The sequence below is a fragment of the Porites lutea genome, chromosome 4 (assembly GCF_958299795.1).
Source record: "Porites lutea chromosome 4, jaPorLute2.1, whole genome shotgun sequence".
NCBI lineage: Eukaryota > Metazoa > Cnidaria > Anthozoa > Scleractinia > Poritidae > Porites > Porites lutea.
In genome coordinates this window covers 18,878,281-18,897,927 of record NC_133204.1, presented here as the reverse complement: position 1 = coordinate 18,897,927, position 19,647 = coordinate 18,878,281, and the positions used below count along the sequence as shown (strand labels likewise).

General features: G+C 40.6%; 1 protein-coding gene across 1 annotated transcript; it reads right to left on the bottom strand.

Annotated features, from left to right (window-relative positions):
- Positions 1-14,440: 14,440 nt before the first annotated feature.
- Positions 14,441-15,196, bottom strand: LOC140934347 (uncharacterized). Its single transcript, XM_073383988.1, has one exon. The coding sequence runs from the start codon at positions 15,194-15,196 to the stop codon at positions 14,441-14,443; it is 756 nt and encodes a 251-aa protein (XP_073240089.1).
- Positions 15,197-19,647: the final 4,451 nt, after the last annotated feature.

Sequence of the window (19,647 nt, the reverse complement as noted above, 5' to 3'; positions counted from 1 at the left end):
TCTACTTGGATGGGCCTCACAAAAAATTTTTCCTTGCCCTATAAATGTCGCAAGGTACTTCATTGTGACACCGTTAGGTCCTGGCGGGATGACATGCAAGTCGATTTTTCGTGGCTCCGCGTACATGAGATCAAAGCCTCAAGCTGCTTGTAGCTGTGGGAAATTTTCCAACACCCGATCTCATATTTCCAATTCACTGGCTTCTTCGGCAATAGAGATTTTTGTTTCCCCAAGGCCTACCATCAGCAGTTCTCGTTGCTCTTCTGCATCAGGGGTCTCCAACTGCTCTTTGTGCGAGAGACAAACAAATTTACGGATAATTTCTTTTCTCTTAGTCTTAATGGTAGTCTGCGATGCCTTGTGTTTCATGGATCTTCGAGGCTTGTTGAAGCTTGCACTACAACTGCCGGTCGGCTGGAAATGGTGAGGAAATAAAGTGCTCAACTCTCTTTGAAATCTACCAGGACCATTATCGGTCGCGGCTGTAGCGACTGCAGGCTGTGATGTGCTTGGCGAGCTCTCAATACTGGTTGTTAACCTTTCTGCCGCCCGAGAGAGCATCCTTGCCGCCTGAGCAAGATCCTCCGCCATCTTGATACAGTAGAGCACGTGGTGGAACAGACGTTGAGCAAAAAAGTTTCAGGTCATTTCCCGCGCAAAAGTGACCAAGTTATTTTTAGCCCACCAAAAAACTGGAATTAGAGAATCGGATCATAGGGAATATTTAACAAAGGGAATCCATAGTAGAGAATCTCTAGTGTTTCACGCAACTTTATAGAGCTTTTTATGGAGACTCAATGCTTTGTTGTACCTCTGACACAAATATAGCAGCTGAAAATCCTCACGATGAGAATTTTACGAATAATGACCAAATGTGAAATAGCCAACTTCCGACAATCGTAGAGAAGCCTAGAAAAACTTCAAAAATATGAGGTGAATGGGATAGCCATCTACAAATTTTTAGCCTTTGTTCAGCAATAGAAATTTCTAGGCAATACGTGCCTACAACAGCGGAACTTATATTTTGCATCATCGTTGACAATGACAGCTTGTTTACTACTTGCAGCGGCCAATTTTCATGGCAAACCTTAATCAGATGAATGCCAATTTCTTCATGGACGGCGGAACATTTTCCAAGTGTGGGGTGCTGACTAGTAACATGACTGAAAGGCCGTTTACACCACAGAAAAAGTTGGGTCCGGACCCGTCAAAAAAGTGGAACGGTACCAAAACTTTTGTAAGGAAATACTGAAGTTTCTGCAGGGTCATAGGCGTCTATGGCCCTTTGAAAAGTCCAGTATTTCTTTAGAAAAGTCATCGCTACCTTACGGCCCTTTAATAACCTAATCGGATGTGAGGAGCCCCCTGTGGGTAGACAAGAAGGAAGAACAAATGTGAAAGATGAGATAATCAGCATGTCACGAGCGTGTGACAGAGAAAAAATGAGTCCCCGAAACCGGGCGGTCGCTCTAGCTGATCCTAGCAGTATGTAGGACGCGTGTCAAATATGAACCTAGCATATGGCCTCGCTCTCCGTGGTTTCTCCGTAACTCAGTGGATAGAGCGCCCACCTGGTTTACGGGAGGTCATAGGTTCGAATCATGTCAGGGATTCAGATTTTTTGTTTGTCCCAAGCTCGTGACATGCTGATTATTTCACCTTTCACATTTGTTCACCGAGCTTAAAATTTTACCATCTTCTTTGTTTCAAGGAAGAACAATACTCGCAATTTAACCAATATATAACTTGTTGTATTTGGAAAAAATAACTAAATTGCTGACTATCTATCATCAGTAATTGCAATAACCCTTAGAATCATTGTGAAAGTGTTAGCAATTCACTCGGAGGTAGTTCCTAAAACACACGCCAGGAAATTGGACATTAAAGGCCCTGATAAAGCGTTAAATTAAACTTTAAACGATATATTATCCGTATTTCAAATATTTTATGAATAAGTACATGTATATGTCATGTCTTGAAGTTTTAATATACGCTTCAACAGTCCAAACTTCAAAAGATGCGAAAATTGAACTTTTTTTGTTGGAATGTAATTTTCTGTTGCTGAGATCTTTTACTAGTACAAAAATTGTTGACATGAACTGCAATTACAGCCATTGCTAACATCAGGGAAGATCGACGAGACAAGTGCCTCATCTAAACCAAAAAATGTAGTTGGCCATTCTGATGAAAACATTACATTTTTGTTTGTGATGACTCTAACTCTATGAGCTTAACATTAGAAAACCAGCACTTCAGAACTATATCTGAATGGACCATTGACATTAGGTTATTACCGTAAATTCTCGAATTACCGCCCCCCTTCAAATTATCGACCTCCTTTTGGCTAGAAATATTGAAGAAGTGGCCCCTACGAATAAGCCCCCCCCCCCCTCCCCAACAAACCTCACTGAGAATGACCCATTTGAGGACATCACACAGTCAGATGTTAAAGATGACAAGTGGTTCCTCTGACAATAGACCTTTCTCATGCAGCAGCCATGTTGAGTCCCCGAAGAATAAAAAGCTTTATTTTGCCCGTCTAAACTTGCTCTCAAGTTTTTCAATGCGAGGCTGGACAGGCAGAATGTTTTTTTTTTTAATGCAAAATGGTCGCTACATGATAAAGGTCTATAGAATAGCGACAGAACTTAGTTATAACAGATTGGTTAAAGCCAAGAATATGCACCACACACTCACCAATTTTGGTACATGCTTAAAGATACGTTCTATTTTTCCTGTTTAATGTTGCAGTTTTCGTTCATTTGAAACAAAGGAAAATGTCATCTTGAGGCTTAAATTCTGAAAAAAGGAAATAAGCACCCCCCTTCAAACAAGCGCCCCCCTTTGAATTAGCACGCCCCTCTTGACTCAAAAAAATGAAATAAACACCCTGGGCGCTAATTCAAGCATTCACGCTAATTGTAAACAAAAGGTCAGTTCTACTTCCATAACTCACTTTGGAAAAGAGTGCTGGAATCTAGAAAAGGTACATGAGCAGTTATGGGATTGTTTGGAGTTGCTTGTCCTGACAAAAAGGCATTTTGTTTTTTAAGAAATGTGGTATTGATTGGGGTTAGGATATTTATGTGTGATATATTTGTATTTCTGATCCACGAAAAATTGTGAGTTCCCTGATCTTGGCTTTTGTGTCCCTCAAACAATCCCCTAAGTGCTTCAGGGGGCACTTTCGACCCAGGTCAACACTCTACTCCAAAGTGGGCTATTTAGCTTGGAATTTATATAGTTTTGTCTTTTCTTCTTCCGAGGAAAAATAATGAAAAACATGCAACATTAGTGAATATTGAGTTCACCTGCCAGTCTAGTTAAGGTGCTGGATGCAATCAGCAACAAAGTTCTTCACCAAAAGATAGCACCTGGCAGTCTGTGGTATCCACTTGGACGTCAGTGTCACACTCACTGCCAATGCTGACTGGACCCTCCCAATCAATGCCATAATCATCAGCAACTATGGGGTTAAAGATGGCATTTTCAAATTGACCTTGCACCCACTACTGCAGGGGAGTCAGGTTGTGTTCTGTGCTCAGAGGGTGTCTTATCCAGGCAGCAACCCATTCCTGCAGTTTGTGATTAATAAGATCAACAAAACAAAACTACAGGCACCATAAATCAACTTCAGATATGGGGTCAAGAATTCCCATGTGTTCCATTGACGTAAAGAGCCTATGGAAGAGTTCAAGAACATCCGTGAAAACATCTCTCCGTAAGCGCTCTATCCGCTGGTTATGGACGCTTCTTCCAACGAGTGCTGAACCTCTACCAGTTCCTCTTCCTTCAAGCATGTATTGCACCACATCAACATTCTCACCTCCTCTATCGCAACGAACACGGGAAGGCAGTCCCCACTGACATACAGCATCCATAAAGCAAGCCAAAACAGGCGAGGCTTTGTTATTTGTACTACACGATAGAAATACAGGGATTCTGGTGAAACCATCAACACACCCATGCACCACAAAACGCCACCTGATCAGCTTATGGTTGCCATCGAAATGCCAAAGAGCAAAAGGACGAGAAACAGAATAAACACTTCGATGAACAGCTCTGCATCTGCGAACAGATACTCCTATGGGGTCAACTCTTTGCAGGGACTGCCTCAGTCTTTCTCTGGGTACTGTAATGTTACGAGAAGCGAGGAAACCAAGCAGATTCTTGGACCCACAGTTAGGATGAAAAACCTTGACGTCTCTAACCTGGCCATCCAACTCCTCATCCGTGATAGTCAAAAATGACCTTGATGAGATGCCGTATTCAGCAAGACGCCGCTCAATGGTTCTCGAGGATACGTAAAGTAGCCTGGCAATCTGTGGAACTGTAAATCGCAGGTCGATGAGTGACTGTAGCTGATCCGCGCTTATTTCATGAGAAGGACGTCCTGGCCTGCTGCTATTGATTCGGAGAGTATGCACTGAGGCTGAGCTCAAGTTTTCTATAATATATGTCTTGCAACTGATATGTCAAGGTACACTTCCTCGGGCAAACGTACAACCGAATCCAAGAAGTTGATGGCAACAACCACTTGATCAATTTTCTGTAATGTACGTAGGGGATCGAAATCGTCCGAGGGCTCAAGGGATAAACTGTTGCAAATGTTTGCAATTTCTCCTGTAACAAGACCGCGAAGACAGCCTAAGGAGTTCGCCATTTTGACACTGAGCCCCAGTTTTCCTCGGTTAAGTCCCCAGAGCGTCGTTCCCAGACTGCTGAATATTTGAAGCACCATTTACGAAAACAGCGGCAGCATTTTTTAAGACAACAGAGGCACCATATACTAAGATATAGGCACCAGTTTAACAAAAACAGAGGCACCATAAACAAAACAGAGGTACCATATACTTATAAGATATAGGCACCATGTTAACACAATAGAAGGCACCGTTAAAAAAATAATTTAAAAAATGGGAGCACCATTTACTAAATTAAAGGCACCATTTATGAAAACGAAGGCACCATAAACAAAATTGGAGGCACCATTTACGAAGTAACGATAGCTGAATTTTGGCGGTAATGGCAATGAAATATCACTGCATGAACATATGATACAGTTTGTTATAGCCTAATTTTATACGCTGTGCTTTTTTGTACTTTTTACTGGATTATTTCAGGTTTACATTATCGATGTCTGTCGCCCTTGTCATTGTGCTTTGTAACTTTTTTGAGGGCAGTTTCGTTGTTAGCTTTCGTAAGCTGAATTAGTAATTAAATTGACGTAGTCATTTATGACACAAAAAAAATTGTTTCTAGTAGTATACTATGATAACGTTTCTTGATGAATTGTCGTTCCATGAACATACTACGGTTCTATTGTCTTTTAAAAGCGTTTGACTTTTATCGCGCTAGTTTGTAATTTTTATAGCATCTTGGCATTTAGTACATTATTAATGGTTGATAGCTGACAGCCACAAAAAAGAAAGAATATAGGTCTCCCTTGTAACTTTTTTTAGGGCAATTTTGGTATCACAGCTTTAATAAGTTGTGCGTGTAATTTGAATTCGTGAGTGCTTGGCGTTAAGTTATCTTCCTGCACTAACAGGTATTTTTGATTGATTTTGGTTAATGTTGTAAATGAAGAGCCATAAATGTCGTTGAAATTTGTTGTTGAATAAACAACTTGTTAAAGTTTATCTAGCTTTTTGACAGCCGATAAAAGATCTTTGTTGCTTTCAAATCAAACAATTGCATTTTGTTAGTCCAGGCCACAACCAGATCTGGATATGTAATTTCCTGCAATCTGATTGGCTCTGAGCTCAACCAAAACATTGACTTGACCGCGAAAGGACTAAGCTCGACAGAAATGTCGAACAGGGAAACTTCGAAGCAAATAGCTGTCGGGTGCTTTGGGTGGAATGTACCTTGAAGAAAAGTAACAGCAATACGGAGCCAATTAATCGAGATTATTTTATGCGTCATAGCGTTCGATTTACGAATATCGAGAAGTTAATGATCGAGAACGCTTTCTGTAAACACCCGTGGATTTCTGATAATATTTCAAGAGACTAGAGACAACTCGACGACTACGCGCGATCGAATTGGAAGAATAGGGAATTTGAATACCGCGATACATTGTAAGTGGAAAGGTTTTAAGAAGTCCTGTTTGGAGTAATTTCTGTGAGCACAGCTTCGACCTGGAGAAGTCTGTTCTATTCTACTTCGGGGGCAATACCATACACGCTAAAATCTAATTTCGATCGAAGGATTGATAATGATAATCTTAATGCTAATTATTCTTGCTGTATATAAATTTCCAGTATATTGAATCGTCACACATGTTGGAAATATGCGAAGGTCAAAGGAATAAATATAATTTGCAGAAATTGCACTCGGGAAGAGTCGTAAGCAGTCATTAACGAACTTGTCTTTGCTTATTGCAAATTGCAAAACCCCATTGCGGATGAAAATAATGCAAGTGGATGTATTCCTGTTCTAATGGCTATTAAATAGTCACTGAGAGGACGTAATTGTATTTTGAAAAACAGCTTTGACAAATGAAATAGATGTGCAGACTTTAGTATTGTTTGTGTTAAAATATTTATTAGAATGGTTTTTCACAAGACAAGAAAATATTATATATATTTATATCTCTATATTTTTTTTAAAAAATTTTTCTTTTAAATTATTGTTATTAAGGGGGTGCATCAGTTGAGACGACTGATGCGGTTCTAAATCTCAAAGGAAGGTGTCACATTGGGATGCAGGGCTAGTACAGCATGAGTATTTTTTTGGCATGAGAGATTTCATAGTACCATGTGTCTACTAGCTAGGATATAGTAGTTTTACAGTAGATAGGAACACCACGACTGTAATATGGGTTACAGACGGATACAATTCTAGTTTAGTCACATTCTCACTTGGCATTATAGTACCAACATTCACTTTTGTTGCACTAGCAATCATTTCCCTCCTTCCCTGTAGGGTTTTATTTTGTTCTATTCATGGACAGTGTGATCACTTTTATTATTTGATTGAGGTTGTTTTAATTCTTTTTTAGTTTCGTCTTTCGTATTTGTTGGAGCATTTTATTTTTATACTAAATATTAACTTTTAGTTATTTTTGTTATGATTAATATAGGCTGTCTTGTATCCCAAACAATGCCTGGGTTTCTGAGTTTTGTTGATTTAGTGTAAAAACTATGCCATTATAGTCATATCCTGTCACTGTAGGTGGACTAATACATATACACGAAAAAATTTAGTGGGCACTAAGCCTCTATTATTATTAGATTATGTTTGTCCTGTATCATACAGTCAAACCCCTCTTTTACGGACACCAGCTTAATGTGGACTCCCTGTTATTATGGGAAGTTTCCTTGGTCACTGGGGAAAACCCTTAATTTTCCTCTTTATTCAACCCACTTAATACTGACTGACCTGTTGAAGTGGATAATGGACGTTTTTTTCTTCCTCAATGAACAGATTCTCATCGCTAATCCGCACACTTTATAGTCCATTGTGTGCTGTAGTCAACTTCTTTTTTTGTAGGGTAAAAAAACCTTTCACTTAATTGACGTCATGTCCATGTTCCCAGCATCATAGTACAGCAAAATGAATGAATTGAGCACAACAATAACAAACCATTTTGACATCAATCGAGTTGGTAAATGTTACATAATTTTTGATCGATTTTCTCGAGACTCCCATGTGTTTTCATGGACACAGTCTGCAGAAGAAGAACTTAGTGATGTTTAAAGATGTTAGGTGTGATGGTATAGTATTTCGATAAAAAAGTGTATTTTTTACTTTTATAACAGGACCTGCTTGATATGGACACCTCTGTTATATAGACACTTCCTATGGCCCCTTCAGTGTCCACATCAATGGGGTTTGACTGTAATTATGAAATATGGAACAGTTTTGTAAGATGGATCATTTGGTGTCCTGTTTAAAGGGTATTTTCAGCAATTCTTCACATTTTCCACCTTGCATGTCATAACCTAAGGCAAAGTAAAGTAACAAATAAATAATAAATTAAAAAATTATATGAGCAATCGAAAATACAGGCATTTTTTTATGTACCTCAATCTATGTACATTTATTTCATTGAAATGAAAGGGTTATCCAGGGATGACCAATGCTCTTATTATATTGTCAGCATTGACATTTTAATTCAGTAATCGAAAATTGCACTGGTTTGCACTCTTGCATAATTCCTTCTTTGAAGGCCTTCCCTTGTCTTGAGGTTCTGCAGGCAATAGCCGTTTGAGGAGTGTTCCTTCCACACAAACAGTTTTATTCCTTGCTTTCCCCCTTTACCCGAATTTAAATGATAAACGACTCTCCTACAAGCCGAACACAGTTTCTGTGGACGGATTTCTCTGGAGTCCAGCCCAATATCTACGCCAAAGAAGTTCAAAAGTTCCCTTCGAAACGCTGCTTTGTCGCAGTTCTGGACAGTTTTGACTTTAGAGAAAGTTTTCCCACACAAACGGCATCTTCTTTCCAAAAAACCAAGGTGCTTTTTCATCCAACTGCAAAGTAACGTAAAATAAACATGGCATTACAAAAACTGCGCAACTGACTTTTGCATCTTTAAAAGCACAGCACTATGTGAAACTGCTTTGCACTACACCAAACAGACCACTATCAACAAGCAAATTTTATGAAGATTTCAAAAAAATTTTTTTCCAAAGGTCCAAAAAAAGACACTCACCTTCTTTTTTTCGATGTTTGGCTCCTTGTCGGGCATTCCTTTGAGCTGAAAAACTCTCGTGTTCTGTCGTTTTACCTCCCAAGAACGCAAAAACGTTCATCGGACGGCATTTTTTCTTCACACCCCTGATTTCTCATTGTCTAAAGTCACAGCTCTCAAATTAGTATGGAGAAAGGACACTTCTAGGCGCAGCAAAGAGCCAGGAAGTGACCTTCCCTCGTCTTTCTCGGCGCAGGCGCCATTTTGCAAATGTGGGTGACGTCATCATATATCCAGATCTGGTTGTGGCCCGGACTGTCGGCTGGTGTGTATTGCTTTCCAATTTCTTTTGTCTTTTTATATTTTATACGAGAACAAGGCGGAATGTGAAAGAAAACTCCCTCTAGAGTAACAGCACATGGCCTGAGTAGGAAAACAAAATGTAAAATCTAAAATGGGTTATTCAATCCATTTTTCTCCCGCAGTCGTAATGAAATTTTCCTACCCTGTTTAAGACAGAATTCCGATTTTTCATATGCTGTTTAAGACATTCGTAGAACATACGCACAAGCTGTTTATCGTCCAAGAAAAGGTCCCCTGTTTAAGACAAAAATTGATAAAATCGATACCCTGACTAAGACAAAAAATGATAAAATCCCGAAAAACATACCCTGCCTTGCCACACGTCCCCATTAAGCCCTTATAAGGGAGTACCCCCGGGGGGTACTCTCAAAGATACATGATGAGGATATCTCTTTTTAGGACAAAACGATTTAGGTAAGATTTTTATCTCGCTCAATAGCTGGAGAAATCGGGCTTCAGAAAAAAAGGCTCATTACACCATTACCCGTTACGCCGTTATGGGGTTTACTACTAACAACCCTGAAGGATACCAAGATGTCTCAGTAAAAAATTTCTGTTTTGAGCTTAACTGAGGAAACAAAAGGTGACTGTTAATGCACGGTGAGCGCTATATACAGGTCAACCTTACAGAAAATATATAAGGCAACTGAAAATTTTCGGGAAGTTTTCTGGGGCCCGTTTCTCGAAAGTCCTGGTAACTTTGTTGTTTCATTGACTGATAGTTTTATCGTTTATTATTTTGGATGCAAAACTATTGAACCTCGATCTTTTATGTCTTCACTGCAATGGAAGACAGCTTACCGGGCCCGTTAATTATCAGGCCTTTCGAGAAACGGAATCTTTAAAACCGGGAAGCTTTAAAATTGAAAATCTTTAAAAGCCGGAATCTTTAAATATTTAGAACAAAAGGATACTGTTTGTTAAGTTGGACTTATCTCAGCTTTATTAATCATTCGAAGCCGAATATTCCAGCTATCCACCATTAGCACATTTTCTTGAATTCGAGAAAACCCATTTTATGAAGGATTTATACCCCGGGGAATTTTAAAACCACGACAACATGGAGATAAGTGAATTACAAATTTGAAACAACGACGTCATATTATTTCAAGGATCATCTATAACATGTAAAAAATATAACATGAATGTAATAATGACATACCGTAATATATGTTTCGGGCGACCTTCAATAAAAGCAGCAATATATGTTGTTTTCCTTGTTCTACATTAAATTGTCCCAAAGATAAATCCAGTTTTAGGTTTTTAACCACTACTATCGAAAACCATAAAAACCGCTCCAAATGAGCCTTGTCCAACCACATCCTGTTTCCCTAGATCACTCCATTTAAATTGTGGAAGGCTTTCAAAGCGAATGATTCGCGTCTTCTTCACTGTCAATTTCAAAGGCACTTTGAAATTTCCACATAGTGTAGAGGTAAAATCGTAGTGGCTACAAATATACAAATATTTCCGCAAAAATGCTGCACAAAAAATAATAATAACTGGCACAGAGATCAGGGTAACTCCTGATCCGCCATCCCCACGCATGTCGTGGGAGAAGTGCCGTGCAGTTCCCAGCCAACAGTTCCCACATGTGTTGTGTGGAGCTCCGGGTGCTTACAGCAGTGCTTTGCACTCGCCTCGGCAGTAAAGGGTCTTTGATACACGGGGATTTTCCCCGTTCATGAACCCGACGGCTTTGCCATGCTGATGAGCCCCAATGAGGGCAAAACTGCTGTCCATGGCTGTCACTGCCCAGGTGATATTGCTGTGCGCATGCGTGAGGTATTATCCAGGCCGTGGGTTGGTGTATGTGTGCCCCTTGCTTTAAGTTTGTCTTAACTGGCGGTTCTGTTCGATTCTGTTTTTAAGGTAAACCTGATCCAAGTTTATAGACCGCCAAGAAAAATTGAGCAATCAATTTTTTTGCAAAAGTTTCGCAAAAAGCTCTTTTATTTTAGAGACAATACAAAACAAGAAATTCAGTTTTCTCACTTCAGAGTGTAAATTGCAGATTAATTTTGGGACGGATCGCTCAATATTGAAGGACGTATGCTGGGGGAAGCTCGAATAAAAAAGTGACGTAGACGCTCGTCGGAAAATTAAAATTAAAACCCAGCATGGGTCAGGAGAGCATGAAAGACTATTATCAGACCTTTAATGATTATTATATTGGCCGGGATGTCATGTGCTTTTTTAAAAAAATAATTGCATTTTAATTTGTATAGTAATAATAGACCCGAAAAACATGAATACAACAGCAACTTTTGACAGCGCGCGGGTGTTTAGTTCATTCAACTGATTGGCTGAAACAGACTACTACCTTTGTCAAATGCAAACTTTTTCAAGACCAATGCTTTCAAAATCATTCAGCTAAGAACTTGGAAATGTGTGAGAATTGATTTCACACCAGCCTGTTAAAGATAACTCGGTGTACAATAATCAGCAAACATAAGGGTTTATAGAATCATCCCCGATTATAACAGAATTTGCAAAAGATTCCCGCTTTTAAAGATTCCTCGTTTAAAAGATTCCCAATTTTAAAGATTTCCCGTTTTAAAGATTCCCGCTTTTAAAGAGTCCCCGTTTTAAAGATTCCCCATTTTAAAGATTCCCACTTTTAAAGTTTCCCCGTTTTAAAGATTCCCGCTTTTAAAGATTCCCCGTTTTAAAGATTCCCTATTTTAAAGATTCCCTGTTTTAAAGATTCCCCATTTTATAGATTCCCTGTTCCCCATTCCCATTCCCCAATTCCCCGTTCCTTGTTTTAAAGGTAGCCCTCCCTTAGATGAAATGAACATCTTTCCTCAGCCAATCAGCGGCCTAAAGTTGACATTATCAATCAAGATCAATTTGGATGTTCTAAAAAGAATGCAGACCAGAACAGGTTGTGTTTGAATACGGATTTGGTTCGTCTAATAATGTAGAACTCCATACCAAAGGAATCTGCCATTGCTTGTGAATGGAAGATTATTTTAGAACTTTTTTACAAACGTGGAAGTTCAAAGCTGAAAGAACTTTTGTTTATACTGTTGCATGAATTTTATTTTGTGGTGTTCATTCAAAGCAGATGCAGGATGGAACCATATGACTGGAACTTGTTATTTATAAACTTATCTCGCCCTTTACAGTTGAAAGTGAACATATATATGTTTTCATGGAAAGGTGAAGTGCAATGATTGGTTATTTAGGCATGGATTGAGTGTAACATTACGACTCTTCATTTATATGGCACCAGGGACATAGGGATAAATATTTGCAGGTTAGAGATTGTTAGAATATTTACTTTGGGGGTAATCCCTTTGATTTACATTGTAATAGTGTTATAGGTTGCAGAGGAAAGCAAAACTTTAACTATAAACGAATTCAAATATTGTGTTAACCGAGTGTTCAACTGCATATATAGTAAAGAAACTGATTTGTTAAAACCTTAGGCGGCCGTTTTTGGTTAATTTCCCTACAAAATCAATCTGTAACTAAACTACAACAGAAAAGACACGGAGACGAACTGCTTGGCACAGAGAGAGGGTTTATTGAAATCAAACAACTACCACCCCCGAAACGCAGCCAGGGGTGGCTGCCCAATGAGAACAATAACCTCTCCGCCCATCGAAACCAGGGTGGGAAAGGGGGAAAGCTAAAACTACCGCTGTAAGTCAGACCTAAGCACGAGAGTGTTATAAGCAACGCTGACAGTAGACGCATATACTAGAGGTAACTTGGGCTAACAAACACGTGAGCGAAAAGACGCCAATAGCGCCAATAGCGGGAAATTAACTGTTTTGAAAGGCCTCCTAAAACAAAAACAATTTCCCTGCAAAATCAATCTGTAACTAAACTACATCAGAAAAGACACGGAGACAAACTGTTTGGCACAGAGAGAGGGTTTATTGAAATCAAACAACTACCACCCCCGAAACGCAGCCAGGGGTGGCTGCCCAATGAGAACAATAACCTCTCCGCCGCCAAAAATGGGCCAAACAATTGGTCTATGTGGAAGAGAAAGAGCTAAGGGAGAGAACCATCCCCTTGGCAACCTGAAGCTTGAGGGCCATAGAAATGTCTAAATAACACTTATAAGCATCCGAATGCCAGTCACCAAATATTTGAATAAGCTCCCCAGGGAGTCCAGCCAAGAAAGCCCATGAGGTACCCCCTCGACGAAAAGAATGACCACGAAAAAGGTGAGACTGACCCACCTTGGCAGGCCCTAAACGAGCATGTAAAACTGAAACAAACTGGCGTTTTAGAATGGGTTTAACAATTCCTGAACGAGAACGATGTACAAACAGTGGTGATCGACTAGAAGCAGGAACTAGCTCACACGTGAGATAAAATTGCCGGACAGGGCAAAGGGGTGAATTGGGGATACTAAAAAGTGGTAGTTCTAAAACACGGTTCCCAAATTGATTAGTCTTGGACCACAAGAACTTAACACAAACACCAAAATGAGAAGGATTGATGTCCCCCCGACGAAGGCAATGATAATCATCAATATGACACCGAGAGTCTGGAACCAAATTAGAAATGCGTGCGAAAAGGAAAAAGCCAAACACAAATGCTCAAGAAAAGGTGACATCAACAGGGTCGAGATGAGAACCAAAGTTGACGAGGACACCTAACAAATGGGGTGTAATGGGAGGGCACAGAGTGGACAATGTTGACCTAGCCTGTCAATGCCCCGCAAGGTGACCTGAATTTTATGCGTGCTGAGGTCTGGAAAGGGATACCCTAAAGAAACATGAAGAAACTTAACCCCACTGAGATAATTACGAATGGAAGGGGGAGTCATGGATTGGCTTAAAAATTGACAATATAAGCTAATAGTACAAATAGAAGCGGGTAAAAAGACTAAATCAAAATGTAAACAAAAGTACAAATATGGTCGCCATTGAGTGCGATGGTTCTTTTGAGTTCCTGCGGCATAGGCAGCCTTGCATGTTTTCTTGAGATCCCAAGATAGTTTGGACAAAACCAGGTCTGTAGAAAGGAAATTAGATATCATCAGACAAGGAAAATATGGAAGGATGCACAGCAGTTTCTTGCAAATTCACAGTCCCAGGTGCGGCAAGAAATTGAGTTTTAAAAGAAGAATACACATGCCAAGGAGACAATCAATCAGCCAGACGATTCGCATAACTAGACAAATGAGTCGCGCGTAACTCAAATTCGTGTGAGGCGGCCTCAAACCAAATAGCACGCAAACAAACGGCTAACAGAGAGTCTTGCACACGACCAGAGTTAAGAGAGCTAACCACCGCTTCGTTATCACACTGGACAATAATACGCAAGCCCCACCAAGACGAACCCAACGAACGGCGGGCAACAAGGATGGCCAGGGCCTCCAAGTGATGAATGGAGGGAAACTGAACAAGTATCAGACGGAAATTCGCAGTGAAAAAATTGCGAAGATGTCAGTCCTCCACAGCCAGTTTAACAAGCATCCGTACTAAAAATGCCATCAGGAGTCGACCAGAGTGACAAAGGAATAACTGAGACACCATTGTAAGTCCGGAGGAAACGTAACCACCAGTAAATATCCTGGTGAAATTCCTTAGAAAGTTTAGTGTGATAATGATTGTGCTTCAGCGGTCGCAGAAGCGCAAGAATACGGGACAAAAGCAAACAACTTTGTTGAACACACTTGGTAACAAATGACAGCTTTCCGACTAATGATTGCAGCTCGGATTTCGTAGCCGATCGCCGGGTGGTCCATTGAAGGAACAAAGTCTCGATTTCTTGCAGCTGTTCTGGGGTCACCGAGAGAGTTAAAGCAAGAGAATTGACTTGGACATCCAAACAAGTAAGTACCGGAGACGGCGGACAAGCCTTCGAAGGAGACTCTTGCGATCCTAAATGACGTAAAAGTGAACCACAGGTATCATAGTCACGGAAGGTTTTGTCGGGCGAAGAAATGCCAATAAAGTCATCGAGGTAATTGACCACAAAACATCCGTCCTGTGAGAGCATATGACATACAGCAAAAGTGGAACGTTGACACTCCATAGCAGCAGTCTTGAGGCCCATAGGCAAAACAACATCAAAATAAAGTTCACCGTTCCATTGATATCCTAACAAAGGGTAATCAAATGGATCGATTGGAAACTGGTGATAAGCCCGTTTTAAGTCACGTTTGAACAGTAAGCAGCCGTGGCCGACAAAGGCCACGCGCTCCGCAATTGTATGCATCGTCGGATAAACAAGGGAATACCGTTGTGATAAATAAACCCGGTCGGGGATAGCATCGTTGATCGATGTCCCAGGGGGCCAACTGACATCCAAGATCATCCGCCGCTCAAAAGACTGTGGTTTCGGAACAGAATTTAATGGCGTAATCACGATCGGACGCGAAAAAGGATTGCTATTAAACAGGCCAATAACAGCGCCAAGTTCGAGTTCAAGTGAGAGAAAGGAATCCACTGTGCAAGGGAAATCCGTAGCACCCTTGTGGTTACGAGAAAACTGATCCGTGGAAAGGGAACTTGCATAATTCAAACCAACGGGCCAACCGAATTCAAGAAAATCGCAAACTGCGTAATCATCATAGTCTCTAAGTATTGATCACCAAAGTGGTAAATTACGTGAAGAAGGAACTGGTAAACGGGTGCCCAAAAAGTTGTACTGACCAAACGCAAGAACACGATGATGCAAATGTACAAGATGTAATGACCGCGGTTCCAGGGAACAATAACCAAACCCATGAATGAGAGATGTCTCGATAAGTTCTGAGTTACAAGCGGAAAGTCTAGAGTCAAACGACGAATTACAGTCTGGTGTACTACAAGAAAGTCTAGAGTCTAGCAAAGGTCGAGAAACGTGTAACCGATCAAAGTCTAGAGAGGAAAATCTAGAGTCCAGTCAAGGTCGCGAGTTGAGAACAAAAGGTTGCGAGTCAGGAAGGCAGTGTGACAGAAGATGGTTGATCTGAGGCGAGCCCCGAAACGACGTTCTCTGTGGGACAATCAGCAGAATACTCTGAATGTTTGGCGATTACATAAGAAACTGTCCAACATTTAGCACAAATGTGCTGAAGCCACTTGGTCTCATTCCGAATTGTGCCGTAGTGATCCTTTGAGCGCCCACATTTCCCATGCTGAAAATCCCGACAAAACAAGACTGGTGCCCCCAACCGACTAGCGAGCGCAGTCCCTGTCGACCTCAAAGAGTTTTGGAGAAGACGAGTTTCTAAGTCAGAAAAGGAATCACCCCACCATGCACGACCGCATTCGATTTCGAAGAGCACTGTGGCGTGAAACTCACGAACAGCCGGCCAGGTGAATTGCATAACGAGGTACATTAAACCAATAAAGTGATCGAGTCAGGAGTTCCTTTCCGAGTCCGAGATTGAAGGCAACTTTAGAATAGAGGTGTAACCTACAGAAAACTCCGAACTCTCTGAGTTCGTCATAGCCTTTGTCCTTGGACACGTAAGCCAGGCTTAACTGGCTGTGAGGTCATAGTTGGGGAAATACCACCCGACTAGTTAATTTGGTAGTCTTTCCTGACTTCAAACGCGGCTTACCTCGAGAGCCACGAGTGGGTGGATTCTCCTCCTCATCCGAACCACTAGAAGAAAAGCCTAGGCGCTCCAATTCTTCAGACGCGTGCAGTGAGAGCCAGATTGGCGCGAAGGGTCTTGATGGTACGATTTGAGCTTGGCTGTTTCTGCTTTTGTAGTTGTGCATTCCGTTGTTGGAGGGTGACTAATTCGGCTTTCAGGTGGGCCACCTCTGTCTCGCGTTCCAGAGCTTCATTCTCGGCTCTTACCCGTGCAATCTCGGCGGTTAGTGCAGCTACGTCTTCATTTGGGGCACTCGTATTGGTCTGAGTCCCCGAAAAGGGATTACTGGAGGGCTGAAGTTGGCTGGTAGAGGGCAAAACCGGAGCTGGTAGTGGCTGGTACTGAAAACTGTCGTGAAATTCATCATGGTCATCATCAGCATGTTGCCCCGCATGCATTGCTGCGTAGTCACAAGGAATACGATCTCGCAAGTGATAAGACATTGTAAAGGCTAAGACAGAAGAAAGGCTAAAAGCTAAAACCATCGCTATAAGTCAGACCTAAGCACGAGAGTGTAATAAGTAACGCTGACAGTAGACACATATACTAGAGTGTAACTTGAGCTAACAAACATCACCTTGCTTCAAATTCAAATGAATATGCAGATTTCAAAGGACGACATTTTTATAAAAGTAGAAGAGCCCGAGTAACTGGAACTTTGAAAGGAAACGAAAAACAGTACCTTTCATTAGGGAGACTCATCTGACTGAGTTATCAGAGTTTACCGAATTATTCAACTGCATGTCCAAGGAACCAGAAGTCGACGAAAATGTTTTACATACATCTTTGAGTTGATTTTTGATATTTGATAAACTGTATTTGGCGATCATTTGTCAACAGGGGGACCATTTATAGCTTGCGAATTTTCACTCAAAATCTGCGGACGCTAAGCTAGACCAGCAAATTAAGGCTCCTTTTCTCAAACACCATTTTACAGCACTATTGACTCGACCATCTTGTTCTTATAAATTAAAAGTCGAAGGAAACGATATTCAAGTATCTCTATTATTAAGATTCACTATAATTCAAGATTGAAGTTGAGCATTTAATACGATTAAACTTGTCTTCATTTAGCTTCTTTAATGTTCGGCAGTTCAATCCACAGAGCCTGAGCCTTATATGAGAAAAAACTTCTTCCTTTGTTATTGCTTAACCCAGAAATTGGCTGGTAAAAAATCGTTCTCCTATATGGATAAAATGGCTTACCACTCCAGTGAAAGATGTTGATTTTTTTTGTGCAGGAAGAAGACACTATAAAACCTTGCACTAAAATTTATGGCTTTTCAAGTCATAGACACGTGCAGCTCTGAGCAAAGAAAGGCCCTATTTTTTTTTTTTGAATGGCGGAGTTTCATTGCAGAAACTTGAGAAATACTTCTAGTTCAGGATATATGTATTCTCGGTACTTACTAGTACTTGTTCTTTACCGACACCGCTCAAGATTGACTGGCTTGACTGTTAACTGAAAAGTAATAAGATGGAATAGACATTAAATAATTGAGAAATTGCACGGAAGACCAGCTTCGATCGTCACTGTACCAATCTCATAAAACTCGTGAAACGCAGTGGATACAAACAACCTTAAAGGATTCTCTTCAAAAAGCTTAGCTATAACTGAACGGCAGTTTTTCTTTGCTTTAACTGTAAGGGGAAGGTCTTCCGATTGAATTCTCAACGTTCACAACTGATGACGCAACAGTGAACATGCCTGCTGAACAGTGCACAAAGTGTATTCCTTTCGATTCGTGAATTTAGCATCTCGAATATGTCTCTTATCGACATTAAAAACAACTTAACAATGGCAATTAACTTTTCTACTCCGATTTTCCTATTAGACTCAAGAAACATTGTGAAAGCAACAATTCAGTTTACGTGAAACAACGGAACAAACCTTGCTACTTCTCTCACCTGCTGCTGTTCACGAGGCAAAGAGGGTGATTGTGAAGTGTTTTGTATGATGGGTGTTGGCTGGTACGGACTTGCCTAGTCCTTAGGCCTCATTATTATGCGCGGCCGATGCCTTTCAGGTCACGTGGTCCGAGAAAGTTTTTGAGGCCTAGACAAACTCGGGGAAGTGAGACATTTTGTCTCACTTTGGGCGGAGTTTTTGGAAGCGGCCGAGCTGTCAATAACTTTTCCGCACTGATGAAAGATATCTAGCAGCCATGGAGAGTAGAGAGGATAAAGAGGTTAACTGAGCCTTTTTACTCCCTGCGCGTTTTCATTGTTGAAAATCCTTTGGCCTTTCTTTTTCATTTATCTCATTAAACTAATTTGAACTTTATTTCATCTCATAAACTATTTGTAGGCTAAGCAAAACAGCGTCGCAAAAAAATTGTAATTGAAGTTTAGCATTAATTGATAATAATTGTTGTCTTACTTGCAGCTAATCCTTTCGTGGTTAGAAACTTGCCTATCTCTTCACTCATAAAGGAGGCCCTGTGATCACAATGGGCATCAGTATATATAGGCTGGCATTCCCAGAAGCGACAAAAGTAAAGTAAGGCACTTGATAACAGTTGTTTTTGAAGCGTCATGACTTGGAAAGATAAAATTGAGTACTAGTCATGAAACCACCATCAGCAAGGATTTGTTTTCATTATTGTACATGCCCTTTCAAATCAACATTGATTCTCTCAAATTGCTCAGTGGCCTTGAAGAAAGGAAAAATCGCAGAGCTACGATACTTGTCTTTATGCTCACAACGAGGTGGCTTGTCATTCTGTTTATCAATTGACCGCGCTCCCAATGTGTGGCTTCATAGCTCAGTTGGTAGAGCAACGCACCGGCAACGCGGAGGTCATGGGTTGGAATCCTGTTGAAGCCCTGATTTTTTTTCAGGCTTCTTCTTTCCAATTGCTTAAATTGCAAAATTTACTGCGATGATCATTCTTCACTTTCATCTACAACCGCAGTTCAAAAATGAATTATTTTATATACTTCACATCAGAATAACCCAAGTTGTTCGTTTTCACAAAATGGCTTTGTCTGGTCGCCCATTCATGGAAGAGAGACTGATTGAGCTTGTAAAGTGACTTTTTGGTTGTAGGTGCATGCATCACTCTAGACAGTATGTGAG